Source organism: Gopherus flavomarginatus, chromosome 3, assembly GCF_025201925.1.
Source record: "Gopherus flavomarginatus isolate rGopFla2 chromosome 3, rGopFla2.mat.asm, whole genome shotgun sequence".
Lineage (NCBI taxonomy): Eukaryota > Metazoa > Chordata > Testudines > Testudinidae > Gopherus > Gopherus flavomarginatus.
The window spans coordinates 177,496,492-177,517,345 of NC_066619.1; the positions used below are offsets into that span (position 1 = coordinate 177,496,492).

Below are 20,854 nucleotides of genomic sequence, written 5' to 3' on the forward strand. Positions count from 1 at the left end.
ATTTGTTAAATGACAATCTAAATGTAAACAGCACTGCTTTCATGCTTGGCTCACCCCCCAGCCTGCTGGTCCAACAGCTGCAGTAGAGGAGGAGATAAGTGGAAAACTGCAGGACCCCAAAATCCACCTCTTGGGGTGCAGAGTGGCAACAACAGCAGCAAACCCTCAGGTCTGATCACATGCCAATGGGCACCACCGCCAGCCCAACTGACCATGGTGAAATTAGCACAGCATCTGATCTCAGGGACGGAGCACCTGTGAAGCCACAGCAGCTCATCCTGCCCTGTGCAGCTCCCCCCGGATGAGATGGATCAGTGCCAGCCCGGGGGAGAGACACGCTTTCCAGCTAGGGTGTCCAGATCCAGATGTCCTGATTTTGTAGGGCCGGTCCCGATATTTGGGGCTTTATCTTATATAGGTACCAATTATCACCACTTAGGGTGACCAGACAGCAAGTGTGAAAAACCGGGATGGGGGTGGGAGGGAATAGGTGCCTATATAAGAAAAAGACCCCAAAATCGGGACTGTCCCTATAAAATCAGGACATCTGGTCACCCTACAGGTGAGTTCCTTCCCTCACCCCTTCCCAGAGACCCCAGCAGCCAATCCCCTCCCTCAGACTGTGCTGCATTCATCTCTCTCTTGGACCCAGCAGCCCTGCTCTTACATGCTCCACTGCTTCCCATCTGTCCAGGCTCCCAGCAGAGCGGTGCCCCCAGACCTAGTGGTGCTCTAGGCAGCTGCCTGTTCTGCCTATGGCTAAGGACGGCCCTGGCAGGTGGCAGGATATCATACTGTATTTTAAACGCCTGGTTAGGGACCCTACAATACCTTTCAGGGTAGGTGTAGGACTTTTGTTACAGAATTATTTAAAGGTGCTCTCTGTACTTGGCTTGAATTTTCATTAGTTTCCTTTTAATTCTACTGCAGGATAGTTTTCTCCCAGAAAACTGAGCAACAATTTATTTAGTACAATTTATTTCTTTTCTAATACACTTAGAGGCCTCAACTAAGATCAGGCTCCCATTTGTTAGGTGCTTTACATGAACCTAATAAGCACACCCACTATTACAGTAACTTTGAAATACACAATGAGAAATGTATACTGAAACCATGGTACACTTTTTGAATTTGTTAAACCTTGCAGTGTATGGTTGCTATGTAGTTAGGAGAGATTACTCTTGTATTCTGTATGTTGCAGATTTCACAGATGTCATTTCCAAGCTATTCTTACATTTCCTGCTAAATATTATATCAGATGTATTTGAAATCATTTTTCCATGATACAATAGTATCAGTTTTCTCATTATTTGCCACTTTAGGCAAGGTTTATTGTCTCTATTAGTTCTAGATATGAAGGGACAAATGTGAAATCACACTAGTTAATGACAGATAAGCAGAACATCTTAAACAGTCCCTACTATAAAAGATTGACTGCCGTTCGATTTTTAAGCAATTGTTTTCAATTTACTGTATGAAATAAACCTAGCAACATATTCTGCATGAATGCAAAAGCAAGAGATAAAGAAAAGACAGAACCAGAAGCAATGAGTTGAATAGGCTCCCTCCTATTAAGCCATAATAAACTTTATTCTGATTATAAATCTGGCCCCAATACTCCTTCATTGAAGTCAATGGCAAAGTGGAGCCCTTAATTAATAAAGTAACACTTTCCCATCCAGGAACTTGGAGTACTGTACAACATTATTTAAAATATTTGTCTATACGTGTATCTGAGTAATAAATAATCCTTTGCTCTTTTAGAGCATCTTCCATCTAAGAATCTCAAAATGCTTTACAAAAACAAAGTCTTACAAGGCATCTCTTTGAGGTTGATATGTAGGTAGGTAAATATTATTAGTTCATCCAATTTAAGAATTGAGAACCTGAAGTTCAGAGTTATTTATGCTTGACCAAAGTCACACAAGAAGTCTGCAGATGAGCCTGGAATAGCATCCAGCTCCACTGGGTCCCAGTCTTCTGTCTTAACAGCAGACCATCCTGCTTCCCCAAGAACTCACTTAAGGTTGAATCCTACAGCTACTGAGCAGTACTGTGGTCCTGATCCAGTAGGACTTACTTAACTTCAGTAAGACTCCTCATGTACTTAAAGTTAAGCACATGATTAAGTGTTTTGCTGTGTCAGGACCAGATGCTCAGCCTCTTGTGGGATCAAGCCTCTATTGGTTTAGTTGTTGGGAAACAGTGACTATGTAAGAATATGGAAAAATGGTGTCCATGCTGCTGACTGATTGCTGATCAGAACTAGTTAACACCCATTCTTACAGAGTCTCTCACAACTTGCTGTAAGAAATAATTTTTAAAATGTACAATATCATCTGATGATATGAAGGGACCACAGGGCAGGCACCAGAATATGGCATGGAGTGGGAAAGAATCAATTACTGGCTTCTCATAATGGTGGTTCTCCAGCTGTGTTACCTATGTCCATTACACTAGGTGAGCATGCACTTCATGCACCAGTACTGGAAAGATTTCCCTAGTTGTACTCTAGAGGCATCCCTCGTGCTCCAAGCTGAGAACAAGAAGGGTGGAGACATCCCACCTATCCTTCAATTCCTTCATACCAGAATCTTAGATGATAGACTCCCATGTGCTGGGGACGAAAGGCAGGTCGTGTAATCCAGTGGTTCTCAACCAGGGGTATGTGTTCCCCTGGGGTTATGCAGAGGTCTTCCAGGGGATACATCAACTCATCTTGATATTGGCCTAGTTTTACAACAGGCTACAGAAAAAGCACTAGCAAAGTCCAGTACAAACTAAAATTTCATAAATGCCTTGTTTATACTGCTCTGTAGACTATACAGTGAAATAAGTACAATATTTATATTCCAATTGAATTATTTTATTATGGTAAAAATAACAAGGTAAGCAATGTTTTCAGTAAGTGTGCTGTGACACTCGTATGTTTTTTTTTATCTGATTTTGCAAACAAGTAGTTTATGTGAGGTGAAACTTGAGCTACACAAGACAAATCAGATTCCTGAAAGGGGCACAGTAAACTGGAAAGGTTGAGAGCCACTGGTGTGATGGACTTAACACAACACATTTAGAAGAATACCTGTTACAAGACATAAGTAATCATGTTTTCTTCTTCAAGTGACTGCATATGTCCATTATATTATGTGACTCCCCATCTGCTTTCAATGGAGGTGGAGCTAGGAGCTTCATCAGAGTGGGGTTGCCAACTTTCTACTCACACAACTGAACACCCATGCCCCTGCCCTGCCCCTTCTCTGAGGCCCTGCCCCCTGCTCATTCCATCCCCTTTTCTCTGTTGCTCGCTCTCTCCACGCTCACTCACTTGCTCATTTTCACCAGACTAGGGCAGGGGGTTGGGGTGCAGGAAGGAGTGAGGGCACCAGCTGGAGTGCAGGCTCTGAGATGGGGCCAAGGATGAAGAGTTTGCAGTGCAGGAGGGGGGTCCAGGCCGGAGGGTGGAGCTGAAGGGTTCAAAGTATGGGAGGGAGCTCTGGCCTAAGTCAGGGGATTGGGGTGTGGGAGTGAGTGAGGGCTCTGGCTGGGGTTGTGGGCTCTGGTGTAGGACCAGGGATTTGGGGTGCAGGAGGGTGCTCCGGGATGGGACTGAGGGGTTTGGTGGGTGGGCAGTGGATCAGGGCTGGGGCAGGAGTTGGGGCATGGGAGGGGGTCAAGGGTGCAGGTTTACTTCAGGCAGCTCCCAGAAGCAGCAGTATGTCCCTTATCCAGTTCCTACATGGAGGCGTAGCCAAGCAGCTCTGCACACTGCCCTGTCCAAAGGCACTGCCCCTGCATCTCCCACTGGCTGTGGTTCCCAGCCAATGGGAGTTGCAGAGCTGGCACTTGGGGCTGCGGCAGCGTGTGGAGCCCCCTGGCTGCCCCTACTCATAGGAGCTGGAGGGGGACATGCCACTGCTTCTGGGAGCTGTGCAGCGCCACGGCTGGCAGGGAGCCTGCCTTAGCCCCTCTGCGCCACCAACCAGACTTTTAAAGGCCTGGTTAGCAATGATGACCAGAGCCACCAAAGTCCCTTTTTGACCAGGTGTTCTGGTTGAAAACCGGACACCTGGCAACCCTATCAAAGGGACTGTGGGTCTGCTTTCCCCAGGCTCACGTCTTCCCTTGATGCAGTAGTAACTGAAAGAAAAGAGGGCTTAAGGGACTCAAATAAGTACTACTAACTAGAGCTAAGCTTACAACTAGCTAGAAAGGCAAGTTCACAGGAGGAACGAGCTGATGCACAGTATGTGCTGACCACCAACCATGGACAGTAGGAAGGAACTGAAGAATAGGCAGGGTCAACTCTACCCTTTCTAGCCTTGTCTGGGAGCATGAGGGACATCAGGGCATGGCATGGCTGCCCTTACATGTACTGCTGGGGAGAACTCACCACAAGGTGAGGCAGCACCTAGTGTAATGGACATATGCAATTTCTCAGAGAAGAAGAGACACATACAGCAGTAGGGCCACTTTCACCTTACCTGTGTTCAGACCCTTATTTCATCTTGCAGAAGCCATTGTGATCTTTCTGCTGCCTAATATCGCTTAAGTTTGGTCTTTGCACAATAAGAATTCTATTCCTGCTTTCCTTGTGCACTCCAAACTTTCAGTAGCCTTGAGAGGTTTCAGCCTCTGGAATCTGAGGTGTGCAATAAAGCAGGATCAGGCTTTCTTTTCCCAAACAAGGGCCCTAAGTGGTATTAAGTAATATTTAAGTGACTGTGAGTTTTAGGCATGCCAAAAAAAAAAACCACAACAGGTTATTGGACAAAGGAAGCAGTTGGTATAAACTGCTTCCTTACGTGCTAGAATGAGGCCCTGATTTGGCTGAAACCTCTCAAGCCTACTGCACTCTTGGTAAATAAAAAATTGACAGAACAGAGGGAACTATACTTTCTACCTAGAACCTGCTTGGAACATTTCCCATTAATAGTTTTCTCAATACAGATTTCTTCTGAGAAACACAAACTGTGTAGAATTATATAAAATCATGACCGGTGTGGAGAAAGTAAATAAGGAAGTGCTATGAGAAGGAGCAAATAACACAAGAACTAGGGGTTACCAAATGAAATTAATAGGCAGCAGGTTTAAACCAAACAAAAGGAAGTATTTCTTCACACAACACACAATCAACCTGTGGAACTCTTTGCTAGAGGATGTTGTGAAGGCCAAGACTATAATATGGTTCAAAAAAAGAACTAGGTAAGTTCATGGAGGATAGGTCCACCCATAGCTGTTAGCCAGGATGGGCAGGGGTAGTGTCCCTAGCCTCTGTTTGCCAAAAGCTGGGAATGAGTGACAGGGGATGCATCACTTGATTACCTCTTCTGTTTATCCCCTCTGGGGCACCTGGCATTGACCACTGTCAGAAGACAGGATATGGGCTAGATAGACTTTTGGTCTGACCAGTATGGCTATTCTTATGTTATGTTCTGTGGTGTTGTGACCTAGCTCCAGTTACTAAGCACCTCTTTGAACATTCTAGGGATTTTTAAAGTCAAATTTCTTTGAAGATTAATGTCAAAGTCCAACATACTGTGAAAAGTCTTCAAGGCAATGATTAAGGCCCCACATAACACTTTTTTGCTTCTGATTAACTAGTAACACAAACACAACATAATGTTAATATTAAAAAAAAGTTTCACAACAGGAAAGCCAAAGTATGATCTGCTTATCGCCAAGTGTACACAAGACAGAACGAAAAAATAAACTTCAGTGGAGAGATACTTTGAAGGCTGTTGCTCATAGCAAAACAAAGGAGCTATGGATGGAGAGATAAGAATAGCCAATTACATGCCTGATTATGACAAGAGAAACAGCACATGCTATTTCAGTAATAAAAACAATAAGGTGATATTATAATGCAGAATGCCATTAAATAAATAAATCCCTTTATCACCTAAAGACCTAGTCCATTCACACTTTCCAATACTACCCTCAAAATATAAATCTTTCTCATGTAGTCTTAGCACACACTGCCAAGAGATGCACAAAAACATCAAATCTTTTTGAAAATTAAAAATTTCCCCAGAAATCTTACTGAATGAAATTTTGCAAGTCAACAAGCCTTCCAGCATAGCAAAACCACTGGAGCAGACAGTATATCAGTAGGTTAGTTACAACCTATGGTGCACAATAGATAACCAGCCTTTACGGCAAATGCTTAATTATGTTCAAAGGAAATTAGCACTCTTTGTTCCAGAACCTGACTTCTATTTCTATACCAACAAAACCAAATAAGGACCTCACAAATTAACTCTTAGGTTCATTATACTACCACAGAACTGGCATAAAAATGTTAATAAGACTATTCAAGACACATACAAAAGGACATGCACATCTTTATAAATCTGGCCCCTACAGCTAAAGGAGGTAATGTATTCAGAGGGCTAGGGCAAGGGATGAAGCCAAGACCCCCAAATTCTTTCACTGGCTCTACTACAAGCTTTCTGTGTGACCTTGGCAAAGTCACTTAACATCCTTGTTTTCCCCCCACTATCTGGAAAATGGGTATACTACTACTAAAAGACTATAGACTAGCCTCAAGCTGTATTTAAACCCTATTATCACTGTCTATATATTAGAGAGACACAAGGTGGGTGAGGTAATATCATTTATTGGACCAACTTTTGCTGAAAGAGACAAGATTTTGAACTACACAGAGTTCTTCTTCACCCACAAAAGTTGATCCAATAAAAGATATTACCTCTCCGACAATCTCTCTCTAATATTCTGTGACCAACACGTCTACAACAATACATTTTACATATGAGCACAGGTGAAAGTAAGCCAGTACGCCCCAGTATGGTGTACCGGCAAGAGCCTGTACACTGTACCAGACTGGCTTCCCCAAGTGGCAATTTAAAGGGCCTGGGGCTCCGATGCGGTAGCAGCGGCTGGGAGCTCCTGGCCCTTTAAATCACCACCAGAGCCCCACTGCTGCTACCCCAGGGCTCCAGCAGCAAGGCTTAGGTGGTGATTTAAAGGGCCCGGGGCTCTGGCCGCCACTACTGCCCTGGGCCCTTTAAATCTCTGCCAGCACTGACAGTGGGGCTCAGGCAGCGATTTTAAAGGGCCCACGGTGGCAGCAATGGCTGGAGATCCCAGCCCTTTAAATGGCCCCTAGGGGCCCCTAGTCATCTCTGCAGCTGGTAGGTCCAGCAGTGATTTAAAGGGTCTGGACTCTAAAGGCCATGCCCCCTTCTGATTGAGGCCACACCCCCTACTCAGGACTTCAGAGTACTGGTAAGTCCTTTAAGTTACTTTCACCCCTGCACATGAGACTGTGACAAATTAACTAGCATCCCTTTATTAATTACAATATAATGTATATATTTGTATTATAGATCAGGATGCCATTGTTAGGTGCTGCACATACATAGAATAAAAGTAAAAGTCCCACAGAAAGAGCCAGACCTGTCCTGAAGAGCTTACTTTGCATTGTTATTCCCTGATTTTGAAAGACCTTACAAATGCTAAAAAGAGTGTTTTGTAAAGGGCTTTGAGATTCTCTGCTGAAAGGAGCTAAACAAATGCAGAGTACTAGCATCAATAATAAAAGGGTACCGCTACGTTTGTCGTAGTCCAAAATGTAGGTTTTGGCTGTTAAAACTTCTTGGTGTATAAATTTCAAGGCTACAGGATTCAGCCTTGCTCCCATAAACTTCAATGAGAACAGGATTGAGCCCAGACTCCCTTTCAATAAAGTCTGTACTGCGTAAATAAATCTGACTCTCTAAGTGTATCATTAATCACATCAATCCAGTTGAAAAGTTAAAATCTGTGTGGCAATTTCAAATTTCAATTTCAAAATTTGTATTGTTGGTGCTGTATACAGTACACATGATAGAGACTAAAGGAAACAATTCAAATTATTGACTTTAAGGTGAGGTGTACAACTTCACTTTACTAGTAGAGCTCCAATGAATTGTCAAGGGATTCGTTTAGCACTGGATATCTGCATAATGACTGCTTTTTGGAATGTTAATAAGAGATCAGTTCAGAATTATTTACAACAGTGGGTCTACTGTATTAAAAAGGAGTCTCTCAGAGCTTCATGTTACTTTTAACTTATTTTTAGCACAGTTTTGCTTTCACCAGCTGCAAAGTAAAGCACCAGTATATTTCACTCATCGATCTTGTTGCCAAGCACTCTTCCCTTTCACCAGCTGCACATATACCAAGAGGCGGCTTTCCATTACAGACTACTCCTGCTCCCTTCAAAGTCAACAGACAATACTAAATGTATCTGTGTCCTGCCATCACCAGGCAAGTCAGAGTCCAAGCCAAGTGAAGATGTATCTCTGTTCCTGTTGCTTAGTATTTGATATGCAGCATGAACAGCAGCTGTATTTTGCTAGGCCATTGAAACATATATGGGATTAATAAAGTTCATTGGTAGTTTACCATGGAGTTAGAAACAGTCGCTTTTGTGAATTAGAATATTTAATATTTCTCATCTCAGGCAAACAAAAGGTTGAGTAAATCATGGGAAGGAAGCACTGGAAGGGGAGGAGAGGAATATTGAAAGGGGAGGAGTGCTGAGGTAGGAGGGGACAGGAGAGTGGAATGAGGGAAATGCTAGCTACTATTTAAGGCAGTGTAGGCTGCTCTCTGGACAGACAGACTTGTGTGGGCTGTACCAGTGGTGCTGGTAGCACGGCTGATCTGAGCACGACTCTTTGAGCCCAGACTCCTTCCTGAGAGAGACTCCAGAGAGGAGGAAGATGAGCACTGTGGGAAAAGTAAGACAATGGTGTATGCTTGTTTGGTGCTGATTTCCAATCCTCCTATTTGATTGCATAGCATGGGTACATCTGCTCAGAGTGCTGGGCAGGTACCACATGGTTCACTCTTCCTTTGCAGCAGTGACAAGGGTGGCACAGAGGGAGAGTGCTCTGAAGGATCCCTTGTCTCCTGCTTGGGGCACTGTAGAGTGCAGTAAGTGGAGAGTAAAGTAAGGGATGCTGCAGTCCTGGTGTTTCCTTGATTTCACTGGGGATTTGGGGGGAAGACAGTCACACAATTGGGATGGAGAGTAGCAGGGTCAGGCTGAGAGCAATACCCCTAGGCTGCAATATGGGGGATGTGCAGCACTGTGCAGAAAAGCTGTTTCTGAAATTAAGATGCACAGAAAAGGGTTTTTATTAAATCTAATCTTAAAATTGGACTAGGACAAAATGTGGCAAATCAGACAATACAGCACATTCCTGCTACATGCGCTGCCCCGACGTATGCCGTGGTTTGACTTTTATTCCCTGTTTTGTTGTACAGCATACCTGGTCAGAAGTATAACTGTTTCCTTGGAATGTTAGTATGGGTTATAGCATATGAATGTTACAGACCTAGGGCTAAGTGCTGCATGGGGCCCAATCCTTCAGTTTTTATTTTAGTATTATTTATTATTACTTGGTTAGCATTGACAATACACTCTGCAAAACAGAATGGTGCACAGCCTCAAGTTTGCTAGAAATCTGTTTGTTGCTTCCTCAGGAAGGACTGGGGCAAACATGACTTGGAACAGCTCCTATGGGCCATTATATTGGTGGAATAGCTGAAATGCAAAGCACTCCAGCCATGCCCCCTCCAGTCCTTGGCAACGCCCCCGAACAATGTCCCAACCCTGTCCTGAGTAACACAAAAGCAATGTATCAGCTCTTGAGGGTAATTTTACAGTCCTTTTGCACCACTCTAGTAGCCCAATGGGACCAGAGCAAGGACAAGAATCTGACCCAATTTAAAGGGCCCCCAAAAATTTACATTCTCAGGGTCTGATCCTGAACACATTTATATGTCAGTAATCTTATTTATGTGACTTCAAGGGGAGCTCACATGAGTTCAGCTCACTTGAGTAGGATTATGTACAAGTGTTTGCAGGGGCAGGGTCTAAAAAGGAGACGGGGCACACTGCCAAAACTGGACGAGGAAACAATTTAGAGTTTACTTGTTTTTGTTTTCTATATTATTAATAAGCATTGTTAAAATGTTTTTCAGAGGTATCTCAATGAGGACAGGGTGGTAACCTGCTGAACTAGGAGAAGATAGGGGCCAGTGCTTGCATAAGGGAAAACTTCCTTTGATTTAAATCAAGCAGAGTTAGGTCATGACAGTTACACCTAATAAATTATTTTGCAAGGCACTCTCATTCCATTAACTCTGTCCAAGTTCACATTTCTCCAAGAAACTGTAAAGATATAATACTAATAGGGAGCGTTATGATGAAATACTGGATGATAGCAACCTTTTTTGTCCTGTTTTTTCTTATTGCCAACTGATTGCAAGATTCCATTCCTGACCGTTATAAATATTTAATTACGTTGGAAGTCGAGAGGAATTCATTTTAACAAACTGTGCTTGAGGCTGTTCCACAGTAAACCAGAACCCTAACTTAAATAGTTTTGTTAGAAGGGAAATTAAATTAGGACTGCAGTTGAATTAATTGTTCTCTTAATTGAACAGTTGTTCGATCAGATTGTTAGATTATTCCTCAAACATCTTGTCTACAAAGCAGCTGAAGTTCTGCAATCCAGAAAATATTGTTTTAATTAGCTGCATATTTGAGCCCCATATCTGTGTTTTAAATTACATTTTAAGATTTGAAGGATGAACGCTAAATTGAAAGCCTCAGATTCCCAATTTCCATCAAACTTAATAGAATCTGAATTAAAATTCTATATGAAAAGTTGATCACAGATAAATATAGTCTCTCTTTTTAAAATACTAACATAGCCCGGCATAACCATAGTATCTGAAGCCCAGATCCACAAAGGGACATAGGCACCTAAACCCCAGATTTAGGCTCCACTGCAATCCACAACTACTCCTAGGGTGCTACTTAACTCTGTAGGTGCCTAAACTCACTCAGCACCTACATTCTTGTAGGGCCAGATTAACTTTTTGTGGGCCCAGTGACAAAAATATTTGTGGGCCCCAACTTGGGGAAATAGGACATATGATGGGGGGCAGTGTGCAGAGCAAGGGGCTGGTTGGGGGCAATGAGACACAGGACAGGAGGGGTGGCCCACTCAGCCCAGCACAAGGGCACTGTTTACAAACCCAAAACTGCTAGACGCACACTGGCCTGCCCAGCCCTGTGCTGCTAGCGTGCCCCTTCCACACTGCTCTCCTGCCCAGTGCCCTGCCCTTATGCCCAGCACCCCCTCACCCAGAGACTTCCCCCACAGATCCCTATGCCCCCAGACCTGCTATGCCCGGCACCCCCAGCTCAGAGATCCCTCCTGCTGACCTCCCACCACAACTGCACAGAAGCCTGCACACCATACCCCCAGACCAGCTCCCCCACCCACAGATCCCCTACTGTCCAGCATCCCCTTCAGTTCCAATATCACAGCTGTACAGTGCCCCATATTCCTCAGGGAATTCTGCATCTAATTTTGTGCATAATATTTTAAAATTCTGCAATTTTTTTACAATAAATGTGGAAGCTCCACCATGGCAGTGGGGAGCACAGGACACAGATGGGAGAATACCTTGCAGCCTCCCCCGCCCCCTGGGACAGGGACTTGGCAGTGAGGCTGAACCTGACCCTGACACAGCACAAGGGCCATTCCTGCCACAGAAACACCCTGACACCCTGCCCCTTTTGCACCAGGCACATCAGATGCGGGCAGGGAGGCTCAACCTGGCAGCAGGATCCAAGTGCAGACAGACTTAGTGTGGGGGGATTCAGATGCGGGTAAGAAGGTTCCGTGTGGGGCAGTCTGGGTGCAGGCAGCTTAGTAGGGGATCTGGATGTAGAGGGAGGTTCCAGGTGCTGAGGCAACAGGAGTCTGCAGGGGGAACCAAGCGAAAGTGGATAGAGCTCAGTGTGTGTGGGGGTCTGGGTGCAGGGGAGGTGGGGTTCATTTGGGTGGGGGTCCACATGTAGATGGTTTGGACCCAGTGGGGAAGGTGTCTGGGGGGCTCATCAGGGTGGTACGGATGCAGAGGAGGTGGGACTTGTCAGAGTGAGGGTTTGATGGGCCTGGTTAACAGGGGAGCCAATCCACTGCCAAGGGGATCCGCATGCTGGGCCCCCACTTCCCCATCCCTCACCCCTTCCCACCACTCCATCTCCTCCCCAGGCTTGGGGGGCAGGGGGAACTGCTCCCTAGCACTCACAGGCGGCATGGCTGGGAGCCAGCGGAGCGGAGTGAACTGGGGCTGGATCGCTCCACTTACTGCCGCTAGTGAGTTCAGGGTGCCCGATCCCTGCAGTCCTCAGAGGAGTGGGGGTGAGGTTGGGACAGAGCAGGGGTGGAAAGGGGCAGGGGGCACTGGCCAGGAGATCAGGCTGGCTGGGGCCCCTTCTGACTCTGGACCCGGCATCATGGCACCACTGGTGCCGTGGTAAACCCGGTACTGTTCTTGCTACAAAAGTTCCCTAGGCACTTAAGTTAAGTTTCTACCTCCAGGCATCTGCACTTTACTTCACTCTAGGAATATGGATGCATATCTCATGCTTAAGCCCCAGCAAGATCCTCAAACCACGTGAAGATAGGCATTCCCCAGCCGATCTTGCTGTGGGACCTGATCTCTGGAATTTTTAGTGCACAGTAGCAGGTCACACAGCCAGTTAGTGCATGACATGCTAGCGTAGCTTGCCACGCACTAAATCGCCGCATGGACAAGTCTTTTCTCTGTAAGCTGGTGGCTATGGCACTCGCATAGGAGGAGGAAGACCCAGGTCCAGTCATCTGCTCCAAAGATGGTTTAATTATTTATCCAAAGTGGAACAGCTTCAATAGGAGTCTATAGCAAGCAGAACTACCGATTTAAACGAGAGCAAAATCTGTCCACCCTGATCTGATAGAAACTGTTGGTCATATCTGCGAGCCAGACAAGGGGAAATGTTGGCTCAAAACATACAGAACCTCAGTTGAAATTGTGTTGTGTTTCATTTATATTTTCAATGTTCATAAATAATCAGAAAATCTCATGTTCAAATAAAGCAGTTTATCTTTCTAATCCTTTACACCCTGCACAATTATCTGCTTCTCCACTGAGGGACACCACTTCTGCAGCAGGCTCCTAGACAGCTGCACCTCAAAAGTGCCACAGTGATTTCTTCACCCTCCGACCTCCCTGCATTTCACAGTCTCAGTTCTGCCCAGTACACTTGTTGTACAGTACACAGATTCACTAAGGCAGCCTTTAAAAAGTATATTACTTTTGTAGGGTCCATTCATCACTGCCTCCTGTCAGGGATCTGGTCAAGCTCCCCTTGTGGGATGCTTGCCAGACTGCTGTGAGGGGATCCAAATGCTGAATCTCACATGCCTTAGCTTGCTGGGATGGGACACAGTTTAAACATTGTCCCTGACTTTGGACCTCCTGGCATGCACTCCTGGCACAGACCTTGTATCTGACATCCCTCTCGGCAGTAGGGACCCTGCAGCCCAACTGCTTAGGCCCAGAAACTAGTGTATTCTTCCTCAAGCCTCCCCAGCAGCTCTTGCATATTCCCCATGATCCCACCCAAGGGGTGAGCTTTCTTGTTTACAGCTCACCTCCTAAAGGGTACATGGCAATGAAAGCCGACAGACAGGTTTCGCAGAGGATTCTAAACACCATTACTCTTTACTTCACCTGAGAGACACTCCATTCTATACAAAGTACGAAACAAGCCTATATGTATTTTCCCTGCCTCAGTTTCCCCACCACTCTGGACAATTCTTTGGGCAAAATCCAGAGTCCTCTATGAAGTTCCTTTCTCTGCCCCCCCCCCCCCCCCCCCCGTCCTCCTGCATATGGACTCTGGTCTCTTCTCCTCTCCTCTCTCTGCCTTTAAAATGGCAGCTGAGAGACCCTCTTTTTATAACCTCCAGCCTCCTTTGGCAGGTGACCACAGAACCCTACCCAGTGACATCATTGCCAAGTGACCTCTCCCTCTGCAAATCTGTCCTCATGGATAGGAACCAGCCTTTTGTCTCACCTGAATAAGTGATCATTTAAGATCTAAAGACTGACCCTGTGGTCCCTGGTCTGGTAGGTACGTGCTACAGCCCTGTCAGCAAATGATCCACCGAGAGGCATTCCATGATACAACAATTTCATAATAGCAAGCAGAATTCATCAGCTGCACATAGAGTCCCCAAATTGTCACACACTGCACCTTATGCTTTCATGAACAGCAGTGCAGAGCGAGTGAAAAGTGGAAATAAAATGCTACCTTTCTGACCTGGTAGCATTTTTACAAGACTTTGCACACTAATTGTGCTGATGTCAATTACTACACAAGGTGCAGGACAACCATCAATCAAGCCAATAGGCTGAAATTCACACCTTTGTGCAGAAGGCCCGTACAAGGCCTACCCAACCACTTAAATCTCAACTAGGACCTAATCCCAACTCTGGCCTGTTCCTTTGCACAGCTTTAACCCTAACTCTGTAGGCCTATGCTGGTCCTCTGCACAGGGATGCATTTCACTCATATAGTTGGATTTTGCAATGGGTTTTAGTAAGTCAGTCACAGTTCACTCAATTTTTGTAAAATTCTCAGTCATTTAAAATGATGCCGGTTGGCAGCTCTGATTTCTATGCTTCTTAGCTGGCTAAAAGAAAAGCAAAAGTAAAATGTCATTTACAAAAAGTGCACACATTGATTCAAACACAGTGTCTTTTCTCAGCTTTTTTTGAGGACACAACTACCCAATTCAGGCTGCTCTAGTTAGAATAGTGTGGTATTTAGATGCTGCTTGTATTATTAGAACTGGGAGCACTGGCTGTTAGGAATCTGAAAGGACAGGAAACAGGAAGGAGGGGGGAGGAGTTGAGGAGGCAGAGTGAGAGTTACAGAGGGTGCAGCAGCAGTTTGGTAAAGAGGTTTCCACTTTAAAAATAAAGTCTTGCTGAAGCTTGTTAGTACCTTGCCTGGTTGATACAACATTTTGGTGAAGAGGATGGATCTTCTGCCTCTGAACCCACCTGCACCCTTTTTGCAAAGCCCAGGTGAGCCTCCAATTGCTTTTACTGCCTGGATCGACATGTCGGAGACCTATCTGCTTGCAGTCAGTGCTATAGAGATTTCTGAAGTGAGAAAGCATGCTCTGCTAATCCCCTGCCTTGGAACAGAAGGGCAGTGTATATTTTACACTTTTCCCCTTGCATATGATAAATATGAGACTGCACTCTCTGCATTAAAGAACATTTTTGTGTCAAAAGTGAATGTAGTAGCTAATCGCTACAGATTTCGCCAGCGTGAGCAGAAACCAGGGGAAACTATAATGAAGTGTATTGCTTCCCTGAGGAGTCTGATTGTAACTTGTGACTTTGGGAATATGGCAGATGAGATGATTAGAGACCAGCTCATTGAGAAAACAACCATGCTTCGTGTAAGAGAACTCTTACTTCTAGAACCACAATTTACACTAGAAAAGGCAATAACCATTGCTAGTCAGATTGAGTCAGCTACAGTTGAAGCCAAAATAATGAGCAAAGATACCGGAGGCACAGTGCAGGTTGTGACTACTTTGCAGAAAAGTTCACTATCGCTGCAGACAAACAATTGCAAGAAGAAAAATAATAAAAAGCCACTGAATCAGCAAATGCAAAATACAGTAAAAGCATGCTTTTGCTGTGGATCCCCACAACATCTTGCAAGCTACACAGCATGTCCAGCAAAAGTAGCTCAGTGCAATCATTGCAAAAAGATTGGGCATTTTGCTAAAGTATGTCGCAGTAGCCAGTTCAATCAACAGGTGCATGCAGTTACAATACCAGATGTTACTGTGCTGAATGTGGACAAAATCACTACTGCACATAATCCAGAACAGATAAAGTGCACTGTAAACGTTTCCGCCATACCTCAGGCAAATCACACTCTATTCAGCTAATATTGGACACGGGCTCAGCAGTATCTATACTACGTGATTCCATCTATTTGCATTACTTTAAAGATGTGCCTCTTACTCAACCCAAACTTGAGTTGGTGTGCTATTTGAAAAACCATATTCCAGTACATGGCTGCCTGCCAGCAACAGTTACTTTTGGTGATTGCTGTGTAACTGCAGAGTTCTACATTGTCCACAAAGGCACTCCTGTCCTTGGCAGAGATTTATTGGCTGCTTTAAATCTTAGGGTAGTTAATGGACAAATTGATCTTCCTTAGCAAAGCACTCTTGTGCTACACACACCAGTTTCAGCTGGGACCGAACACCACGTTGAGGAGAAACTCAGCTATGCTTATGGGTTTCTGCATAAAAGTTAAAATGCGGAATCATGTGATGCCTGTACGATAGAAATTATGGTGCTTACTATTTCAGTCAGGGAAGCTGTTTCAGAGGAACTTAGAAAACTTGTTCAAAATGACGTTATTGATGAGATTAACTCCTTGGAATTGGTTTCACCTATAGTAGTGATGCAGAAGAATGGTGGAGGCATTCACCTTTGTGTGGACTTCAGGGAGCCAAATAAAGCTATTGTGATTGACAGCCATCCTCTTCCTCACATAGAAGAAGTATTTGCAGAACTCCATGGAGCAAAGATGTTTTCTACTCTTGATTTGCAGAGCGCATACCACCAGCTTATGTTGCATGTAGATAGCAGAAACCTCACAGCATATATTACACTAGGGACTATTTTGTTTTAAATGTGTTCCATATGGTCTCATAAAAGCAGCGAAGAATCCTGTGGCACCTTATAGACTAATAGACGTTTTGGAGCATGAGCCTTCGTGGGTGAATACCCATTTCGTCAGATGCATGTAGTGGAAATTTCCAGGGGCAGGTATATATATGCAGGCAAGCTAGAGATAATGAGGTAGTTCAATCAGGGAGGATGAGGCCCTGTTCTAGCAACTGAGGTGTGAAAACCAAGGGAGGAGAAACTGGTTCTGTAATTGGCAAGCCATTCACAGTCTTTGTTTAATCCTGAGCTGATGGTGTCAAATTTGCAGATGAACTGAACCTCAGCAGTTTCTCTTTGAAGTCTGGTCCTGAAGTTTTTTTGCTGCAGGATGGCCACCTTAAGGTCTGCTATAGTGTGGCCAGGGAGGTTGAAGTGTTCTCCTACAGGTTTTTGTATATTGCCATTCCTAATATCTGATTTGTGTCCGTTTATCCTTTTCCGTAGCGACTGTCCAGTTTGGCCATTGTACATAGCAGTGGGGCATTGCTGGCATATGATAGCATATATTACATTGGTGGACGTGCAGGTGAATGAACCGGTGATGGTATGGCTGATCTGGTTAGGTCCTGTGATGGTGTCGCTGGTGTAGATATGTGAGCAGAGTTGGCATCAAGGTTTGTTGCATGGATTAGTTCCTGAGCTAGAGTTACTATGGTGCGGTGTGCAGTTACTGGTGAGAATATGTTTCAGGTTGGCAGGTTGCCTGTGGGCGAGGACTGGCTTGACACCCAAGGCCTGTGAAAGTGTGGGATCATTGTCCAGGATGGGTTGTAGGTCCCTGATGATGCGTTGGAGAAGTTTTAGCTGGGGACTGTATGTGATGGCCAGTGGAGTCCTGCTGGTTTCTTTCTTGGGTTTGTCTTGCAGTAGGAGGCTTCTGGGTACACATCTGGCTCTGTTGATCTGTTTCCTTATTTCCTCATGCGGGTATTGTAGTTTTGAGAATGCTTGGTGGAGATTTTGTAGGTGTTGGTCTGTCTGAGGGGTTAGAGCAGATGCGGTTCTACCTCAGTGCTTGGCTGTAGACAATGGATCGTGTGATGTGCCCGGGATGGAAGCTGGAGGCATGAAGGTAGGCATCGCAGTCGGTAGGTTTCCGGTATAGGGTGGTGGTAATGTGACCATCACTTATTTGCACCGTGGTGTCTAGGAAGTGGACCTCCCGTGTAGATTGGTCCAGGCTGAGGTGGATGGTGGGGTGGAAGCTGTTGAAATCGTGGTGGAATTTTTCCAGAGACTCTTTTCCATGGGTCCAGATGATGAAGATGTCATCAATGTAGTGTAGGTAGAGAAGGGGTGTGAGTGGACGAGAGCTGAGGAAGCGTTGTTCCAGGTCGGCCATAAAAGTATTGGCATATTGTGGGGCCATGCGGGTGCCCATACCTGTGCCACTGATCTGGAGAGATATATTGTCATTAAATTTGAAATAGTTGTGTGTGAGGATAAAGGCTCAGAGCTCAGCAGCCAGTTGTGCTGTGGCATCATCAGGGATACTGTTCCTGACAGCTTGTATTCCATCCATGTGTGGCATATTCGTGTAGAGAGCCTCTACATCCATGGTGGCTAGGATGGTGTTTTCTGGAAGGTCACCAATGCCTTGTAGTTTCCTCAGGAAATCAGTGGTGTCACGGAGATAGGTGGGAGTGCTGGTGGCATAGGGTCTGAGTAGAGAGTCCACATATCCAGACAGTCCTTCAGTGAGAGTGCCAATGCCCGAGATGATGGGGCATCCAGGATTTCCGGGTTTGTGGCTCTTGGGTAGTAGATAGAATAACCCTGGTCGGGGCTCTAAGGGTATGTTGATTTGTTCCGGTGTTAGTGTAGGGAGTGTCCTGAGTAGATGTTGCAGTTTCTTAGTGTATTGCTCAGTGGGATCTGAGGGAAGTGGCCTGTAGAATTTGGTGTTGGAGAGTTGTCTGGCAGCCTCCTTTTGGTAGTCAGACCAATTCATGATGACAACAGCACCTCCTTTATCAGCCTCTCTGATGATAATGTCAGGGTGGTTTCTGAGGCTGTGGATGGCATTGCGTTCTGCACGACTTAGGTTGTGAGGCAAGCGATGTTGTTTTTCCACAATTTCTGCCTGTGCACATCGGCGGAAGCATTCAATGTAGAGTTCCAGACTGTCATTTCGACCCTCAGGAGGAGTCCATGTGGAGTTCTTCTTCTTGTGCTGTTGGTGGGAGGGTACCTGTGTATCAGTGTGCTGTTCAGTGTTGTCCTGAAAGTATTCTTTGAGTGGGAGACGGCAGAAGTAGGCTTCCAGATCGCCGCAGAACTGTATCATGTTGGTGGGGGTAGCAGGGCAGAAAGAGAGTCCCCGAGATAGGACAGACTTTTCTTCTGGGCTGAGTGTGTAGTTGGATAGATTGACGATATTGATGGGTGGGTTGGGGGTACCACAGTTGTGGCCCCATGAGGCAGGTAAGAGTTTAGACAGCTTACAGTCCTTTTTCCTTTGTACAGAGGTGAAGTGAGTAATGTAGATCTCCTGTCTTATTTTAGTGAAGTCCGTTTGTATGGAAGTTTGGTTATTAATGAGAGTCTCCAGGTTGGAGAGCTCTTTTTTGATGTTTTCCTGTTTGCTGTATAGGATGCTGATCAGGTGGTTCCTCAGTTTCTTTGATAGAGTATGGCATAATCTCTCACTGTGGTCTGTGTAGTATGTAGATAGCAGTGGATTTTTTACCGTTAGTCCATTTGGTATGATGTCCATCCGTTTGCATTTGGAAAGGAAGATATCTGTCTGTATTTGTGCAAGTTTCTTCATGAGATTGATGGACTTCAAAGAGAAACTGCTGAGCTTCAGTTCATCTGCAAATTTGACACCATCAGCTCAGGACTGAACAAAGACTGTGAATGGCTTGCCAATTACAGAACCAGTTTCTCCTCCCCTGGTTTTCACACCTCAACTGCTAGATCAGGGCCTCATCCTCCCTGATTGAACTACCTCATTATCTCTAGCTTGCCTGCATATATATACCTGCCCCTGGAAATTTCCACTACATGCATCTGATGAAGTGGGTATTCACCCACGAAAGCTCATGCTTCAAAACGTGTTAGTCTATAAGGTGCCACAGGACTCTTTGCTGCTTTTACAGATCCAGACTAACACGGCTAACCCTCTGATACTTGACACCATGCAAGGCACTGCATTTAGCCGTATGGAGTGGAAATCCATCAATCTCATGAAGAAACTTGCACAAATACAGACAGATATCATCTTCCTTTCCAAATGCAAACGGATGGACATCATACCAAATGGACTAAAGGTAAAAAATCTCTTCTGCTACAGTAATTAAGTTCCTCTCTTCAGTTTTTAGCAGGGAAGGTAACCCCAAAGAACTGGTTTCAGATAATGGTAGTCAATTTACTTCCCTGGAGTTTGAAACTTGAGAGGAACATTTTACACAGAAGGTCATCCCTATATTACCCTCAAGGCAATGGGGTTTAACAGAAGTTTGACAGAGTTTGCAAACAGATAAACTGGAAGGGCGATTGTGAGTACCCTTCACTACTGATTTCTTGCAAGCATACCGGGCTACACGACATGCCACAACGCAAAGATCACCCGCAGAGTTACTGCATGGGAAACAGATCAATACTAAACTGAACATTGCTGGATTGTTAAAGGCATGACCTGATGCCCCAACTGAGGATGATCTGAGAAAAATAGTTGAACAGAACCAAAGTATAAGGCTTTCACAGACAAGTGGCGGGGTGCTAAGGAACCGAAGTTTAAGTGTGGTTCCTTCGTTAGAATATGAAAACCTGGAATTTTACGCAAAGGGAACCATAAATTCACAGCTCCTCTTAAAATCATACAGAAGAAGGGACCTTATACCTATCGACTTTCTGATGGGCGGGTATGGAATGCTTCCTAACTTGCACCTGCCTATGCACCAAGAGGCGATTATACTAACACCCAGTCTGCATTGGATGACTTGACCGTAGAACCATAACAGCAAGACATTGCACTGGAACCGGGGCTTGAGAGACGGCCTATCAGATCCAGATGACCACCTGCCTGGACTGGAGACTGTTATGTAATATCTACAGTGGTTTCAGTGTAATATTTTTGCCAATAGTATAGTGTCTTGTTTCCTATTTGTTCCTGTGGTTAGAACGATGTTTATTTTAATTGGGAGAGTTTCTTAAGAGAGGAGGGAATATAATGTTTAGATGCTGCTTGTATTATTAGAACTGGGAGCACTGGCTGTTGGGAGTC

The 20,854-nt window shown here is 45.0% G+C and overlaps 1 protein-coding gene across 1 annotated transcript in view; it reads left to right on the forward strand.

Annotated features, from left to right (window-relative positions):
• The first annotated feature begins 8,579 nt into the window (after positions 1–8,579).
• The window catches only part of LOC127046849 (all-trans-retinol dehydrogenase [NAD(+)] ADH4), a 29,723-nt gene continuing 17,448 nt past the window's right edge, over positions 8,580–20,854 (forward strand). Inside the window, exon 1 of the mRNA XM_050944456.1 lies at positions 8,580–8,744. Coding sequence (XP_050800413.1) covers positions 8,727–8,744 — 18 coding nt within the window. The 5' untranslated portion in view covers positions 8,580–8,726. The remainder of the gene's footprint in view (positions 8,745–20,854) is intronic.